This window comes from Dipodomys merriami, unplaced genomic scaffold (assembly GCF_024711535.1).
Source record: "Dipodomys merriami isolate MVZ:Mamm:240054 unplaced genomic scaffold, mDipMer1.0.p SCAF_35, whole genome shotgun sequence".
Classification (NCBI taxonomy): Eukaryota; Metazoa; Chordata; class Mammalia; order Rodentia; family Heteromyidae; genus Dipodomys; species Dipodomys merriami.
The window spans coordinates 5,202,281-5,219,330 of NW_027205048.1; the positions used below are offsets into that span (position 1 = coordinate 5,202,281).

Consider the following 17,050-nt stretch of genomic DNA (forward strand, 5'->3'; position numbering starts at 1 on the left):
ATGCAGTGTTCATTACTGTACTGTGGATGCTTGATTCATTTTTTCCATAATAACTTTAGGCATGCCACATTTCAACAATCCTAAAAATTTTACTTTGTTACTTAAGCACATTAACTTACTTTGGGGGCACCATATGCCTTTTGCATACTTTCACAAAGTAAGGTCAAAGAAAAGCAGATTACATAATGATTTAACACGGCTGATGATAACACAGGACTAGAAGCTTTTCTGCATCAACTGAGCTCTGTGTGTGTGTGTGTGTATTTAAAAAGTTTTGTTTCTGATTTGCCTCAGTCTTTGCTGGTAAGTTTACCTTTTCTCTGTGAGTAGCAGCTGTGTCCCTCACTCCTGACCCCTCTGATTAACTTAGTCAGATTCAATTCTGTGGCATTCAAACAACCCCAAGCTTAATACAGGTTTGAAGGAGAGAGAGAGAGAGAGAGAGACAGAGACAGAGAGAGAGACAGGAAAGAAGAGAGAGGAAAGAGAAGAAAGAAGAAAGAGATTTAAGTAGTAATGAATAGGGTTTAAAGGTGTGGCTCAGTTTGTAGAGTGATAGTGAGTGAAAGTGGCAAGTACTGAGTTCAAGTTTCAGTCTCAAAAAGAAAAAGCAATGAATAGGCAGACAGTGTGATTAGTATGTAGATTGCATATTGGAAAATTTACACTTGTAAATAATGTTGGCAAGGTGCTTGCATCTGAATTGTGGCTGGCCTTGAGTGCCAGGTGCAAGAGTTCCAATTAAAGCAACATTTAAGGAGATTAAGTAGAAGAAGAGGAAGCAGGACTTGGAGTAGGAAAACCAGGGTTGCTAGCCCGGCGCCAGTGGCTCACGCCTATAATCCTAGCTACTGAGGAGGCTGAGATATGGGGATCGCGGTTCAAAGCCGGCCTGGGCATGAAAGTCCGGGAGACTCTTATCTCCAAAAAACCATTAGAAAACCGGAAGTGGTACTGTGGCTCAAGTGGTAGAGTGCTCGCCTTGAGCTGAAGAGCTGAGGGACAGCGCCCAAGCCCCAGAGTTCAGGCCCCACGACCGACCAAAAAAAAAAAAAAAAGAAAGAAAACCAGAGTTGATGGTGACCCAGCTTCATTTGTGAATCCTTTCACTATCTGTATTATTTATTCCATTCATCATTTTTTTGAGACCTAATTATATATGTCAGGTTTATTGCTAGATTTTAGGCTATAAAGACGATTAAGACAAAGTTTCTATCTTAGAACCCCCAAAGTGAAAGGTTAATCAGATCTGCTAGTTTGTGAGATAAATCATTGAGATTCTCTAAAGATTATAGGTATTCTATCTTCAAGAAAAATTCTTTTGTTGGACTAGGAAAGGCTTCAGAGAGGTAGTGATTTCTCTTGTTTTACTAGATGGCCCCGGAGGATTGGTGTAGGCATAGGCACTGAGGGTTAGGAGGCCTGGATGTATATCGAAATCAGAGATACAGCTTGAGGAGCTTAAATACCTCATATAGATTTTAAGAGGATGAAATTCCCAGGGACACAGAGGAGAGTCCCAAGAGAAGGGAAGCAAGGACTGTCCCTGAGGAACCCAACAGTTAAAAAATGGGCTATAAAAGAAGAAGCACAGCTGGAGACACCGAAGCCGAAGGGAGCAAGGTCAGGTATCCTGGAAGCTAAGAGAGGAGAGAGTTACAAGATGAGAGGAACAGCAGAGTGTCACAGCCACAATATTGAATACAAACAGGACCCAAGAATGTCAATTAGCTGTGCAGAGGAAAGTTAATGGTAACCCAGCTAGAGGCATTTGAGTGGAATGGGGAGGCAGGAGTGAGATGACAGGGAGAGGTTTGGGGAGGAGAGGGAGGAAATGCTCTGCCCTGGCTTCTCCACGCCTGGCTGTGGGCGAAGAAGGGTTAGCAGCAAGGAGGATAGTTAACAGGTCAGAGGAGGCTTTTCACATTCTCTTTTGCTAATGAGCAAATCCTCTGTTTTAGTCCTAGATGTGTGACGTCGACTTTCCCAACAACTGAGTAGGTTAAAGAAAATGTGTTCCTTCTAATATGCAAATACAGTTTCACTCTTGATTCAAGATAGGCTTGTCTTACTTTGTCTTCTTTTCTACGACAAAAAGTGCTAGTCAATTAACTGTGCAGAAAATTAGAGGGATTGAAATGTGTCGGAATAAATTTGGAGTCATACATTTTTTTTCTTCTTGGTCATATGTAGGTTTACTCCCTTTTTTCACAGAGTTAAATCAAGCTGAATTCTTGTGTAATTTTCTTAGGAAGAAACTCAGAGCAAACACCTTATATAAATCTAATTCTATTAAAATCACAACTTGTACTAAAGGTGTTCCATCTGAAGCACTAGTCAGCCAGTGAGTCTTGTGTATACTTCAAGTTTCATGACTGTTCTAGTCTGTTTTATAGTGTCTTGAGGTTCTGACATAAATCTACTTTTAAGTAAGAAAGAAGCTTGTCTGTCAGCACAAGAAACCAAACTAGGGTATAAAACCAGGTAAAAACCAGTTGTTCAGAACTTGGGACTAACTATAGCTACCTCCCAATTTCTCAGCTTTACTTCTTTGGAAATGTTGCCTTCCTTTTTAACCATTGTAAACTCTTTCAGGAGCAAAACCAATGGATGCCTACAGCTTCTAGCCCTGTGTTCTCAATACTAAAACTTTCCTGTTGCTCTAGAAATCTGATTTCTTGGAGATATGCTTACCTTGCTCCCAGTTCACTTTTTTTTTGCGGGGGGGGGGGGGGGGTGGCCGTGGGGCTTGAACTCTGGGCCTGGGCGCTGTCCCTCAGCTCTTCAGCTCAAGACTAGCGCTCTACCAATTGAACCACAGAGCTACTTCTAGTTTTCTGGTGGTTTATTGGAGATAAGAGTTTCACAGACTTTCCTACCTGGGCTGGCTTTGAACCGCGATCCTCAGATCTCAGTCTCCTGAGCAGCTAGGATTACAGGCATGAGCCACAAGCAGCCAGCTTTCCCAGTTCATTTTTGACCAGAGAGGTTGAGCTACTAAGATTAGCCCAGCTAGGATATCTGTCATTTGCCAAGTCACAGTGACCAAAATGGCACCTGCTAGGTGAAGATGGATGTCTCAGAAGACTGGAGGCTATTACCCGAGAAGAGAAGGGTGTAAGGGAGAAAACTGTACCTATTCAATAAGCTTGACTACCACAAAACTTGGTGAAGCCTTCATGATGGGTCTATTGATTTACAATGAAATCATGGAAAGGTTTTCTGACATCATGTTTCTCCTACAGAAGAGAACTTCAGTTGGATTATAACCTTTTTGTGACAGATTTTCATTAAACCAAAAATACATGTCATAATTTAAAAGTAATTTCATTTGTACCAACCTGTTATGCTAAAATTATCTAGTGGATAATTCTTTTATTTCCATTTTTAGAGTAGAAGCTGAGCCTTAGAACAAACAAAACAAAATTAATTTCTTAAAATTAATTTTTGGTCCAAGATTCCATAAGCAGTGATTAGTAGCTTTGGATTTAGAATTCAGATTTTAAATATTTCTTCCAGTATAATACTTCTGAATGTTACTGAAAGCACAATATTTAAAGGACTGTAAGAATTTGCTTGGTTTTAGAAGTCTTTTTATAGGTGGCTTCTGAATTATATTTTTAAATCATTTCTTCCTGACTTATTAGACTTAGGACTTTGCACATCCCCTAGACTACCACTGGGGTTGATATAGTCTCTCCTATGGAGCAAAGTAATTTTCAGTCTCTCTTAAAAATGCCTGGCCTCCTTAGCAATTAGCTTTCCCTAGCAAGGGTGGCAAGAGAGATGGCTCCAAACCTACCTAAGAGTGATATGCTCATTTCCCTTACATTCTCCCATCTGATCAGAAACAGTGTATAAAATAGAAGATTTAAAATATTAAATTTATCTGTATCCTCAGTGATTCCTTGATTTTTTGTTTGTTGCAGATGAGAAGAAACACATGGTTGCAAATGTGGAGAAGCAGCTTGAAGAGGCAAAAGAGCTGGTATGTGGAGACTTAGGAAGGATTTGAACACATAGCCCCCAAGACACACCTTCTTCTAGCCTGTGCATTTGAAAATGTGGAGTGTTACTGATGAATGTTTTCAACTCAGAATTCATCAGCTTCTACTCAAAGGGGGTTTAATAGGTTCTTGAGATTTTATTTTCTTGAGGTGATTGAATAAAGAAAATGTCAACCTCTGTGTGTGTGTATGTATGTATGTATGTATGTATGTATGTGTGTGTGTGTGTGTGTGTGTGTGTTTTAAGATAAGCTGGCCTTGTGATCCTTATGTCTCAGCCTCCTATGTGCTGATTCGCTGTGTCACCATGCCCAGCTTCTAACCTCTAATTTTTTTTTTGTTTTTTTGGGGGGGGTCTGGTCGTGGGGCCTGAACTCTGGGCCTCGGCACTGTTGCTTAGCTCTTCAGCTCAAGGCTAGCGCTCTACCACTTGAGCCATAGCGCCACTTCCAGCTTTTTTCTTTTTGCTTATGTGGTGCTGAGGAATTGAACCTAGGGCCTCATGCATGCAAGGCAAGTGCTTTACCACTGAGCCACCTTCCCAGCCCTAACCTCTAATTTTTAAAGTACTCCTAAGAACTGCAAATAGCTAGAGTTTGATAAAGGTACACCAGATTCTAGAAAATGTATTATTTACTTTATAATAATTAGCTTTCTCAAAATGTCTTTGAGACAGATACTGTTAGAAAAAAACTGTGGAGGGTCTGTAAGCAGAGTGAACTTGCTTGGTTAATGGATGCTCATTGAAGACACGATACTTCTAAGTGAGAAACAGAAGGCTTGTTATGCACAGAAGTAAAAGCAGCTAGGAAAGTTTCTGCCTGGTTGTCAGTTCCCTGACCCTGGTTCCCACAGAGTGATGCTTGTGTGTGCTTATCAAGCAGTGACCTGCTTTAATAGAATAGGAACATAGAGTCTGGAAGCCAGCCACTCTGTAGCAAGGTTGTTCTTTGGCCCAGAAGGACACATTTTCTCCTTCAAGGTTGCTCCCTGTGAAGAGAACATTCAACAGTGGCATGGTCAGGATGAACCTTGCATCTGTGGCCTACCCAGCAAGCCATACAGGAGTGTGAGAGAACCATGGCCAAGCAATGCCCACAGTTTTGCTACTACAATCATTGTTGATGGGTTCTGATGCTTAGAAATGTGAAGTAACTTTCCTGAGATAACACACCCTGCTAGGTGGAACAGTAAGACTTTGTACCTAGATATACTAAATTCAGAGCTCTAGCTCATACATTACTTTTATATATATATATATATATATATAATACGTTCCTAGACAGGTGCTAGCAGCTCATGCCTGTAATTCTAGCTACTCAGATGGCTGAGATCTGGAGGTCAAGTTTAAAGCCTGTCTGGGTAGGGAAGTCCATGAGAATGCTTTTATCTCCATTTAACCAGAAATGAGTCAGAAGTAGAGCTGTGACTTAAATTCAAATTGTAGAGTGCTAGCCTTGAGTGAAAAAGCTATGGGACAGTGCCAAAGTCTTGAGTACACACACACACACACACACACACACACACACACACACACACACACACACACACACACACACACACACACACACACACACACACACACACACACACACACACACACACACACACACACACACACACACACACACTCCTAATCAGGAAGAAAAATGGGTAAAATACTGTACTTTAATATTTTGTTTGAAAGCCAAGTATGTATTACAAGTATGATTCAATTTTCTGCTATGAGTGTAGTCCCCCTGAGAGCACTGCTTTTCTAAATATGAAAGTGTGCTATTTAGTCTTCCTTCAGTATTTCTGTTTGATTGGCTTAGGACAGTTTCCTAAAATGTTTCTCTTAACTGGTCTGACTTGTTCCAAAAATTTGGAAAACTAGCTTAAGCAGAGCTGGATGTGCAGGTCTCTGTGGATGTTGTTTTTCTGGAGAATCTTCCGGACCCTTAGATAGGCTCTAAGGAATTGTGAGTCTCTCTAAAAAGGACCTCTAGAAGGTGGCTAGAACTGGAATATTTCCCAAGTTTGTTTGAGTTTGTTATTAACAGGCTTATTTGGATTTGCTAACAGGACCACATATGAGAGGCTAGCTTTGAGGGTATTAAGAAGGGGCAGTTGTTCCCCTCCTGCCTAGAAGACAATGCTTCAGTGTCTTTGATCACTGAGATACTGGCACTGGTTCTTTTCTAGGTATCAAAACTGATATAGGGGGCTTGGAAAGTGCTCAGTGGTAGAGTGCTTGCCTTGCATGCATGAGGCCCTGGGTTTAATTCCTCAGTACCACATAAGCAGAAAAAGCTGAAAGTGGCCCTATGGCTCAAAGTGGTAGAGTGCTAGCCTTGAGCCTTGAGCTGAGACAGCTCAAGGCCCAGAGTTCAGGCGCCACGACTAACAAAAACAACAACAACAACAACAACAAAAAACTGATGTAAGCTTGGCTATGATGGCTCATGCCTGTAATCCTAGCTACTCAGGAGGCTGAGATCTGAGGATTAAGGTTCAAAGCCAGCCTGGACAGGGAAGTCCATGAGACTTTTACCTTTAATTAGCCACCAGAAAACTGGAAGTGGCACTGTGGATTCAAGTGGTAGAGCACTAGCCTTGAGCAAAAGAGTTCAGGACAGTGTGCCCAGGCCCCAAGTTCAAATCCCATAACCAGCAAAAAACAAACCAGCTGCAGGGCCTGGCAGCTTTACCTCAGTCTCTACAACTTGTCATGTTAGCTTCTCCTTTGAAAGAGTCTTTGTTTTTTATGCCTTTCTCCTTACTTTTGTCTCTTTTTTTGCATGAACCTGCTTCTCCTGTAATCCCTGGCTTTTGTGTAAAAATCCTGCATTTTATACAAATCAGTCAGACAACATGTCTTCCTCTGGTGGCTAGGACAACCATAAATATTATAAATGTTTAATTCTTTGGATCTTGAGGTGACTGTTTGCATTATTAAAGTCTCAGGAACAGTGTTTTTTTGTGTTTTTGTTTATTTGTTTGGTTTTTGGTGAGTGAGGAGAGCATCAAACTTGGTGTTTTAGTTTATTTGCCTTCTCTGGAGACATTCCATTCAGTTGATAATGATAGCAAGCCAATCTGCTGACTGAGGTTTTACTGTCTGTAATCAAGTGTAGAACAAAGCTGTGCCTTTACGGGGCAGCTCATAGTTGCCTTTGACAATTGCTAGTGTAAAGCATTTTGTCTGAGACGCACATTTCTGTTGGTTTAAAAATGACAAGGATGCTGACGTAGTTAGCTCTGATGACATTTGTACTGCAGACAGTGTTGATATGTTACACTCAGTCCTTTTGAGGAGGACCTTGGGAGAAACACTTGGTTTTGATTTGGCTGTTAGGAGTCACTCTGTCTCTGCTGAACAGTTGGTTTGTGTTACTGTCTCAGAGATTGCACATCTTCCACTGACCATGTCTTCCACTCTCTGATGGCATGTGAATGTGGTAACAACACTAAGTGAATGTGTCTTGTCCTTACTAATGGCCTTTATTGAGTTTGTGTATTTCTTTTTTTCTTTTTGGGTCCAGTCGTGGGGCCTGAACTCTGGGCCTGGGCGCTGTCCCTGAGCTCTTCAGCTCAAGGCTAGTGCTCTACCACTTGAGCCACAGGGCCACTTCTGGCTTTTTTCTTTTTGCTTATGTGGTGCTGAGGAATCGAACCCAGGGCCTCAGGCAAGCACGCTACCACTGAGCCACCTTCCCAGCCCAATGTTTGTGTATTTCTTTTTCTTTATTTCTCTAATTTCTGTCCGACTTCATTTAAGATACCCTTGGAAAATACCTTAACACAATAATTTATTTACCTCTCAGATTTTGACTCACATGTACTTTTGCAATTGTCTGGATGATTCCATTTACCTTTTGAGAGGCAAATAGTTAATTTCTAAGAAGTGCTCTAAGTAACTGCCTTACTAAGTAATGGTTTAATGATTGGAATTTCACACTTATTTTGAAACATGTCAATAATTTAGATAATGTTTAAGGTTTTTTTCTTACAAATGTAGAGGTCTGTTTATTAAAATGGGTTCTCTCCTATAGATATCTATTATAGCTGATCGATGCACTTATCTGTGATAATTATTCCATTTCTAACTCTGGAAAAGTAGTGACAAGCTTATGTTGTTAATGGAAATAACTTTCTAGAATGTTCTGAGAAGCAAATTATATTACATACAACATTTCTGTATTTAAATTGTCAGACATGGCTTTAGCCAACCTATTTTTTTAAACCAGATTTTATATATATATATATATATATATATATATATATATATATATATATATATATTTTTAAATTTGAAACTTGTTAGCTATGTCTATCTGGCATAGTGCTTGCTCTATTTCATCTTCATCAGTCATCATTATTATTACAATTAATGTCAATTTCATAAGTAAGAGATTGCTAAATATATTTTAGGGGATACCTCATATAATGTTCACAACTGCCCCTAGAAAGACCTATTATTCTTGGAAATGGGAAAAATAAGGCAGAGAGACATTAAAACCCTGTTCAAGTTCCCATGAATAATAAGTAGAGGAGCTTATAATGTAAACATAGGCTTCCCTCTAGGTTCTGAACCATTATTGTATGTCTGCATTACAGCCTAATAAACTAATATTTTATATCCAAAGCATTTTATGAAAAGGGGTTGTTAAAAAGTTCCCTGTTGTTATTTCATAGAACAACGTATAATTTACCACATTGCTGTATCCAGTTAACTCAATATGGAAGGCTATAGGTTGAGAACACATGTGTATGATTTTTCTAAGCAGAAAATGCTGCTTCCTAAAAGACGTTTCCCCAAATGAACAATGCTGGGCTGATGTTTTATGGATTAACCACAGGAAATAATGGTATTGTCTATCTTCTAATTGTTCTGGAGATTTGTGGTCAGAAGGCCAGACCAGGTTAGACTGAATGATGGACTACTCCTCCAATATTAATGGTTGGATTAGTGCTTATATTTCAAAAGACATTCCTTAAGGCAGATGCTGGTGGATCATGACTGCAGTCCCAGCTACTGAAAAGACTGAAATCTGAGGATTGTGGTTCAAAGCCAGCCTAGGCAGACAAATCTGAGAGTCTTACCTAACTAGCAAAAAGTAGCTAGGAAAAATCCAGAAGCAGAGATGTGGCTCAAGCAGTTGAACCCTAGCCTTAGATTTGTGTGTGGGGAGTGGGGAACTTAAACTCAGAGCTTTACACTCTCTCTTAGCCTTTTACTCAAGGGTAATGCTCTACCACTTTAGCTATGCCTCCAGTTCCATTAAAGAATTCTTGACAAGTAAGCAGCTGTGTACTCTGTGTCACTTAGCAAATGCTCAGCAACTGCTTGTTGAACTAAAAGGTTGAGGACAAAGTAGTTCCAATGTTACTTGATCATGGACGGTTAGCATTGTGGGACCTGTTCGTCAACTGTGAAATGAAGATTTGGAATCAAATCCTTTCAGCTTCAAACATTTGGCCAAATAAAGAAAAAGCATGTGATTTATGTCATGCTTTCTCTCCCGCTTCTAGCTTGAACAGATGGATTTGGAAGTCCGGGAAATACCACCCCAAAGTCGAGGAATGTACAGTAACAGAATGAGAAGCTATAAGCAAGAAATGGGAAAACTGGAAGCAGATTTTGTGAGTAAAATTCCATCCTTGTCATACTTACTGATTTCTAAACTGCATTTTCATTTGTATTTTTTGTTTTCACCTTGTGCCCTAATTCAGGAGGCCCTGCAAAGACCAAGCTACAGCTTTCATTATGAATCATAGATCACATGGTTTCTAGAAATAGGGAATTTAAAGTATGTTGGATTCATGATTCATAACTAGATCCACAGCCTGTGGCCTCTTGAGTCTGCATAGCATTTATTGGTATCTAGTTGCTGGCTTCCGGAGTGGTATCCTTTAAGGTGGGCTTAAGGGGTTCTAAACCTCCTGAGAGCAAGCATATCTCTGTTTTTGGATGTATGGTTCTACATATATTTTCCCCTCCACTATGATGAACTCCCTGTATACATTTTATTTTATTTTATTTTATTTATTTATTTTTGGGTCTGGTCGTGGGCCCTGAACTCTGGGCCTGGGTGCTGTCCCTCAGCTCTTCAGCTCAAGGCTAGCGCTCTACCACTTGAGCCACAGCGCCACTTCCGGTTATTTTCTTTTTGCGTATGTGGTGCTGAGGAATCGAACCCAGGGCCTCAGGCATGCAAGGCAAGTGCTCTACCACTGAGCCACCTTCCCACCCCCCTCCCTATATACATTTTAAAGGGATGTCTTATGCCCATCCCCCAAGTTGGAAAGAATTACTTTCAATAGTGATTTGTGTAAACAACCCTGTAATGTTGATTGCCCACCGGGCACCAGTGGCTCACGCCTGTAATCCTAGCCACTCAGGAGACTGAGATCTGAGGATCGCTGTTCAAAACCATCTTTGTTCAGTAAAGTCCACGCGACTCTTATCTTCAGTTAACCACTGGAAAACTGGAAGTGGCTGTGTGGATCGAAGTGGTAGAGCACTAGCCTTGAGTGAAAAAGCTCAGGGACAGTGCCCAGACCATGAGTTCAAGCCCCAACAACAACAAAAAATATTGATTAGCTTTCTCTTCCTATATATCAGGTTTTTTTTTTTTTTAACTCTTCTCTGTTTGTAGCAAATCTAAGAATGTAAATTTAAAGTTATATTGTTAAAATGGTCAGGAATTAGAGACAGCTCAGCAAAAATTCTACATTTAGTTAAATATCCAAAAGAATGGATAGCCAGGGCTTGAAGAGATTTTCTGTATCCCTGTTCTCCTAGCAACATTTTTACAATAGTAAAAAGATGAAAGCAACCTACGTATCAGGGATGGATGGTAAACCAAATGTCCAGTGAAATATGTCCAGGAAATAGTGATACGGGATGAATCTTGAGCTAGGTGAAAGTTAGTCTCAAAAGAAAAAAAACTTATTATCTAATTTAACTTAGCATGAGATCTTTAGGGGTAGTCATACTCACAGAGACGAAAAGTAGACTGGTGATTTAAGAGGGAGAAGAATGTTGTTTAATGTATACAGACTTTGAATCTTGCAAGATGAAGAGTTCTGCTGAGCAACTACAATAGTGTGCTACCATTGCAACATCCTATAGTCCTTGGGTAGCTTAAGCAACAGAAATTTGTTTTCTCACCGTTTTGGAGGTAGGACATCTGAGGTTAAGGTGTTGGCAAAGTTAACATCTCTGTAGCTTCTCTGGTTTACAGGTGGCTTCTCCCTTTTACTCATGCAGTCTTCCGCACATGTTTGTGTCTTTGTTTTCTGTTCTTGCAAGGACACACACTAATAATCTCTTGACTTTGTCTCCAAATACAGTCACTTTCTCAGTACTGAAGATTAGTACTTCGGCATGTAAACTTGAGAGTGATATAACTCAGCCCAGAGCATTGAGTTTAGTTTTAATGTTTCTACCTTTCCCCCCCCAGAAATTGTTACTCCTTTGCTTATTATAAAACTTCATCTAATGTTCAGTCATCTAATTTGTTTCCCATATAATTTGATACTGGCTAGAGTCCTTTATTTTAGGTATTTGGAAATTATATCCTTTTTTAGCTATGTTTCTAAAATGAAGAAAAATGGGGCAATAACTATTAAAATTTATTCTATGGGTTATCTTTAAATATTTATGTATTTATGTATTTGCTACCTCATCTTTCTTCTACTGTGTCAAGAAACATCTTTCACTATCACTACAATTTCATTTTCTTTAGAGGCAAATTTTTATTACTGATATACTTACTAGCATGTATTAGTTGTACAGAGTTCAAAGGATTACTGTAATATTTCTATACATGCATGCATCCTGCATTGATCATGTCCATCTGCCTTTCCTCTACCCATAAAACCCCTCCCCAAGTCTCTTAGCATCCATCCCATTCCTAAGTCTTTCTTAATTTCTTTCTTTTTTCCCCTTTGTTCCTTGTCTTTTTTTTTTTTTTTTTTTTTTTGGTTCCGTCTTGGGGCCTGAACTCTGGGCCTGGGCGATGTCCCTCAGCTCTGCAGCTCAAGGCTAGCACTCTACCACTCCTGGCTTTTTTCTTTTTTCTTATGTGGTGCTGAGAAATCGAACCCAGGGCCTCATGCATGCAAGGCAAGCGCTCTACCACTGAGCCACCTTCCCAGCCTCTGTTCCTTGTCTTAATGGCTAAGTGGCCACTATACCAAGCTGACCTTCAATAAGGTTGAATTGACCTTCAATTAGGTTGAATTGCTGGTTTCTTTAAATGGATGAGAAAGGTGGCATTTGTGTTTCTGCAGCACGACCACTTAACATGCACAGTGATCAGTAGTCTATAAGGGACTTTAACCTGGGTCGTTTCATTTCTTGGTATGAGGAGTGGACAGAACAGATGTGAATTCCTCTCCCCGTTCACACATGATAGAACCTGTTCTATCAGATTAAGTAGAGATTTTTATTAATGCACATTAGTTGTCCAAAATGAGGGGTTTATTTATCACATTTTTATACATGCATGTAGTGATCATACTTACTCTATTACTGTCTCATCCCCTTCCCCTTCTTCCACATCTCTAGTAGTGCCCTCACTTTTGTGTCCTCTCCCAGCCCCAACATTTTACAAAAGAAAGAAAATGTGAAGTATTTTGTCTTTGTGGGCCGCTCCAGTTCCATCCATTTCTCTTTAGACAACCTCATTTTATTTTTTATGGCTGAGTGTATATATACTGAGTATATATATATATATATATATATATATATATATATATATATGTATGTGTATATATATATATATATATATACTGAGTATATAATATAGTATATAGGATACTGAGTCTATATATACTGAGTCTATATATTTATATATATATTTAGTGTATACTCAGTATATATATACTGAGTATACTATATGATTACATATTGTATATGTAACACAATATACACTATGTTTTCTTTATCTTCTCATCTGTTTACAGGTACCTAGGTCAATTCCACAGTTTGTCTATTGTGAATAATGGCAAAATAAACATGAACATACAGATTATCTCTATTATAAACTGACATTGATTTATGAGGTGTATGCCTAAAGTGCTATCGTTGAATCACATGGTAGTTTTAATTGTATTGTCCATTATTGTTGGCAGTGCTGTGGTTGGAACTCACAGCTTTGAGCTTGCTAGGTAGGCACTATACCATCTGGGCCATGTCTTAGCCCCCATTTTTGGAAAAATCCCTGTACTGATCTCCATAGTGGCTGCATTAACTTACAATTCTCAGTAGTGACTAAGGGCTTCTTTGTCCCTGCGCCATCACCAACATTTTCTGCAGGCTTCACAGACTGTTGAGCTGTTAGATAACATGCAGTGATCTTTTCTGGCTCTTCTCTAGAGTGTTGTTAAGATATGTCTTGAGTAACCTTACTTCTAAGATGTGGTGTTTTGAGGCTCCAGTTGAATGGTTTGGAGTGCTCAGTGGTTACTCTTCTTTCTGTTTGGTTTTCATTCTGTCCGAGACACTGGGCAGTCTCCAGAACCCCAGCTTCCCCACTCACAGGATCTTTCCTTCTACATATTCGTTTTCATCCAGACTTAAGGGAGACCCCATTACGGAAATTTGGAGTTCCTCTTTGGTTCCAGTCTTACCACTTCATTGCTGAATCGCACCTGTGCCATCAGTACCAAACTCCAGTTGCTGCCTTGTACATTTAGTGGTGCTGCCCTCTGTATGGGCTCTCTTCTATGTGCTGCAATTCCCAAAGGGTCTCCAGGCTGGTGTGATGGCTGTGTGAGTTTGTTTCATGTTTCTCTTCTCCAAGAGACTGAAATCCTATAATACCCATTGTCTTAAGTTTTAAACAATTGCTGTATACATTGTGCCCATTTTTTCTGTCTATTGTTTAGAGCTGGAGGGTTAGTTTAGGACTGACAGTTCCGTTCCTTCATGGATAATTTTGTCCATGAAAAAAATAATAGTTGTGTTTATAATGATTTATCATAGAACACAAAATTTGTAACTGACTGGGGACTCATGCAAGAGGTTTTTAAAACTTAGACTGTAGTTTTTTTTTTTTATATTTTGGGGAGGTTAAGGGAATCTAATGGTCACATTTGTGTTTAATTTCTTCTGGGAACTATTGTGGCTCCTGTTGAATCTCTTCACTTGCTCAGTATTGTTCAGTTTTATCTTCAAGTCATCTTGGAGTAAGTCTGGAAGGATTCATCTGTTTACCCTATATTTCAGATGAGGAGGTGGAGGACAGGGAGACCACATGACTTCCCATAAAGCTATGTGGTTATTAGAGGTAGAACTAGAATGAGATTACCTCAGCACTCATTCTAGTGTTCTTTCCAGTCTTTTGAGTCCCTCGCCCCACTTCAGGTTTGTATGAAGAGTTACTGAATAACATCTTTTTATATAGGAAAAAACTTTCTTAGCAAATAAGAATTCAGCCAAGCGTTGATGGCTCATGCCTGTGATACTCTTATCTCTTGTTAACCATCAAAACCCAGAGGTGGAGCTGTAGCTCAAGTGGTAAAGTACTACCCTTGAGCAAATAAAGCTCAGGGACAGCACCCAGACCCCTGAGTTCAAGCCTTAGGTATGACAAAAAAAAGAAAGAAGAAAAAAAATAAGAATACATATCCTTAAGCTAGTCATTTAGTTGTTTTTTTTTTTTTTTCAGAATTGGTATGAAGTTCACTAAGGTTTGGTCCTGTCAGAATGTTGTAGGAAAGTAAGACAGAAGGGAGAAATGTGGAATTGAGAATTTATTCAAGTTTAAGATTTTATGTGTTTCTTCTTCTCTGGAGAAGAAAGAAGAATGGCCAATAGACACATGAAGAAATGTTCAACATCCCTAGCCATAAAAGAAATGCAAATCAAAACAACATTGAGATATCACCTCACTCCAGTTAGAACGGCAAAAATCAAGAACTCTAACAACAGATGCTGGAGGGGATGTGGACAGAAAGGAACCTTACTTCATTGTTGGTGGGAATGTAAACTTGTTCAACCACTTTGGAAAGCAGTATGGAGGTTCCTCAAAAGACTTCACATAGAACTCCCCTATGACCCAGCAATCCCACTTTTGGGCATTTACCCAAATGTTTACAAACAAGACCACACTAAAGCTACCAGCACAACTATGTTTATTGCAGCATTATTTACCATAGCTAAGATATGGAACCAACCCAGATGCCCCTCAGTAGATGAATGGATCAAGAAAATGTGGTATATATACACAATGGAATTCTATGCCTCCATCAGAAAGAATGACATTGCCCCATTTGTTAGGAAATGAAAAAACTTGGAAAAAATTATATTAAGTGAAGTAAGCCAGGCCCAAAGAAACATAGGTCCCATGGTTTCCCTTATTTGTATAATATCTAGTATATGTATGAGTCAAGCGGAAAAGGTCAGATAATGTGATGTCAGGAAAATGAACCCTTAGATGTGTATTTTAATATTTTTTTCTTTCATGCATGTGTTTCTAACGCATTTATAAGATTATCTCTTTGTTGCTTTGTATGTCCCTCCCCCACAGTGTAACCCCTGCTTTCACTATATTTGATGTCAGTATAACATGTGGAGGAGATGGGGAAAAACCAGTTGTTTAAGGATACAGGTGGACCTGTTGCAACAATGAGAAGTACAAGTTGTCATGTCCAAAACGAGCTTTACAATGTCGGTGCGGGGGGGGGGGGGGGGGGGAAGAGGAAGGGGGGAAGGAGAAGGATTGGGGAGGAGGGGGGAGGCTGGGAAGGAATGTGAAGGGTAAACAAAGGAGGAGGCTGCAATGCTTGGTAAGAAATGTACGCATTATCCTGCCCATGTAATTGTAACTCCTCTGTACAGTATGTTCACAAATAAAATTAAATTAAATTAAAAAAAAAAGATTTTATGTGTTTCTTAACAAAAACCAAACCAAAAAAATCCAAATAAATTAATTAATAATTAACCCTGGCATTATACTGACAAAATAATCCCAAATTCATGTAAAATGTTTGATCACCTCTCAGTAAACAGAAAAATGGGAAAAGTAAGTGTTACACCCAAATGAAGTACCAAAGATTAGGAAGTTAGTGTGTTGACTTGGGGTATTAAATCCTTTTTACATCTCTGATTTTGTACTGTGATTCTAGCACCATCTTGTGGTTGATTTGTGTATTTGCATATTTCTTTCTTTTCTATCTTTTTTTTTTCTTGTAACAAATCTGAACTTCCTTTAAGACACACACATTTACCACCCACAGAAGAGTAAAGGATTAGATGGTGACAAATGTTAGAAGTGGAGCTTTTCAGCCCCAGTCACAAGTTCACTTCGATCCCAAGTCAGTAGTGCCCGAATGCTGTCCTTTTCCTGTTTGGCAGTCTATGTGATGTGATTGTTAGACCAGTTCCTAGTGCAGAGCTGTCTACATCAGAGAATGGCATTTCTATTGACAGTCTCAGCAGTGAGGCTGAATGGCCCTAGAAACCCTACTACCTGCGGACTACCGGAGTTGGTCCCTTAGGTCAGAGTTCAAAGGATGTTGTAGAACAGCTTGAAGCTTTGACTGTTACTACCTGCACTCTCTCTTTTCACAGGTGAATGGACAACTTGAGTATCTGAGGGAAGCCAGTACACATCTCCTATCTTTTTTTCTTTTTAGAAGTCTGAGCCTAAAGGAGTGTGAATGAGAACGATGAATTTGAATTTTGATTTTTGTTAAAGGCCAAGAGCTTGGTGCTTCTGTTTATACTTGATCTTTCTTATACCGTAGACTTCTTGGAATACTTCTGTCTCTGTGGAAATCACAAAAGTATGTTTAGAGGTTTGGCTATTCTTGGTGGTAATATATGCTGATTATAACATGAGCCAGTCCTCGTCACAGAAGCATATGAGCCTGGCTGGAGAGGACCACCTCAGGAAAAGCAACCCTCTTTGCTAGATACATTCGGTTAATATGTTGTAAAGAGAAAAATTAAAAAGAAAACATTGTCTTCTTCTGTGTAAAAATATCTGCTTATTAGAAAAGTAGAAAGAAGAAAGAAGTCCTTTTTACTCCAAAAGAACCATATTTCA

The 17,050-nt window shown here is 39.4% G+C and overlaps 1 protein-coding gene across 4 annotated transcripts in view; it reads left to right on the forward strand.

The window, feature by feature from the left end:
* The window catches only part of Vti1a (vesicle transport through interaction with t-SNAREs 1A), a 329,910-nt gene that overhangs the window by 3,701 nt on the left and 309,159 nt on the right, over positions 1-17,050 (forward strand). For all 4 annotated transcript variants that reach the window (XM_069987996.1, XM_069987997.1, XM_069987998.1 and 1 more), the window contains exons 2-3: positions 3,930-3,988; positions 9,522-9,632. In XM_069987996.1, the coding sequence (XP_069844097.1) occupies positions 3,930-3,988; positions 9,522-9,632 (170 nt within the window). The remainder of the gene's footprint in view (positions 1-3,929; positions 3,989-9,521; positions 9,633-17,050) is intronic.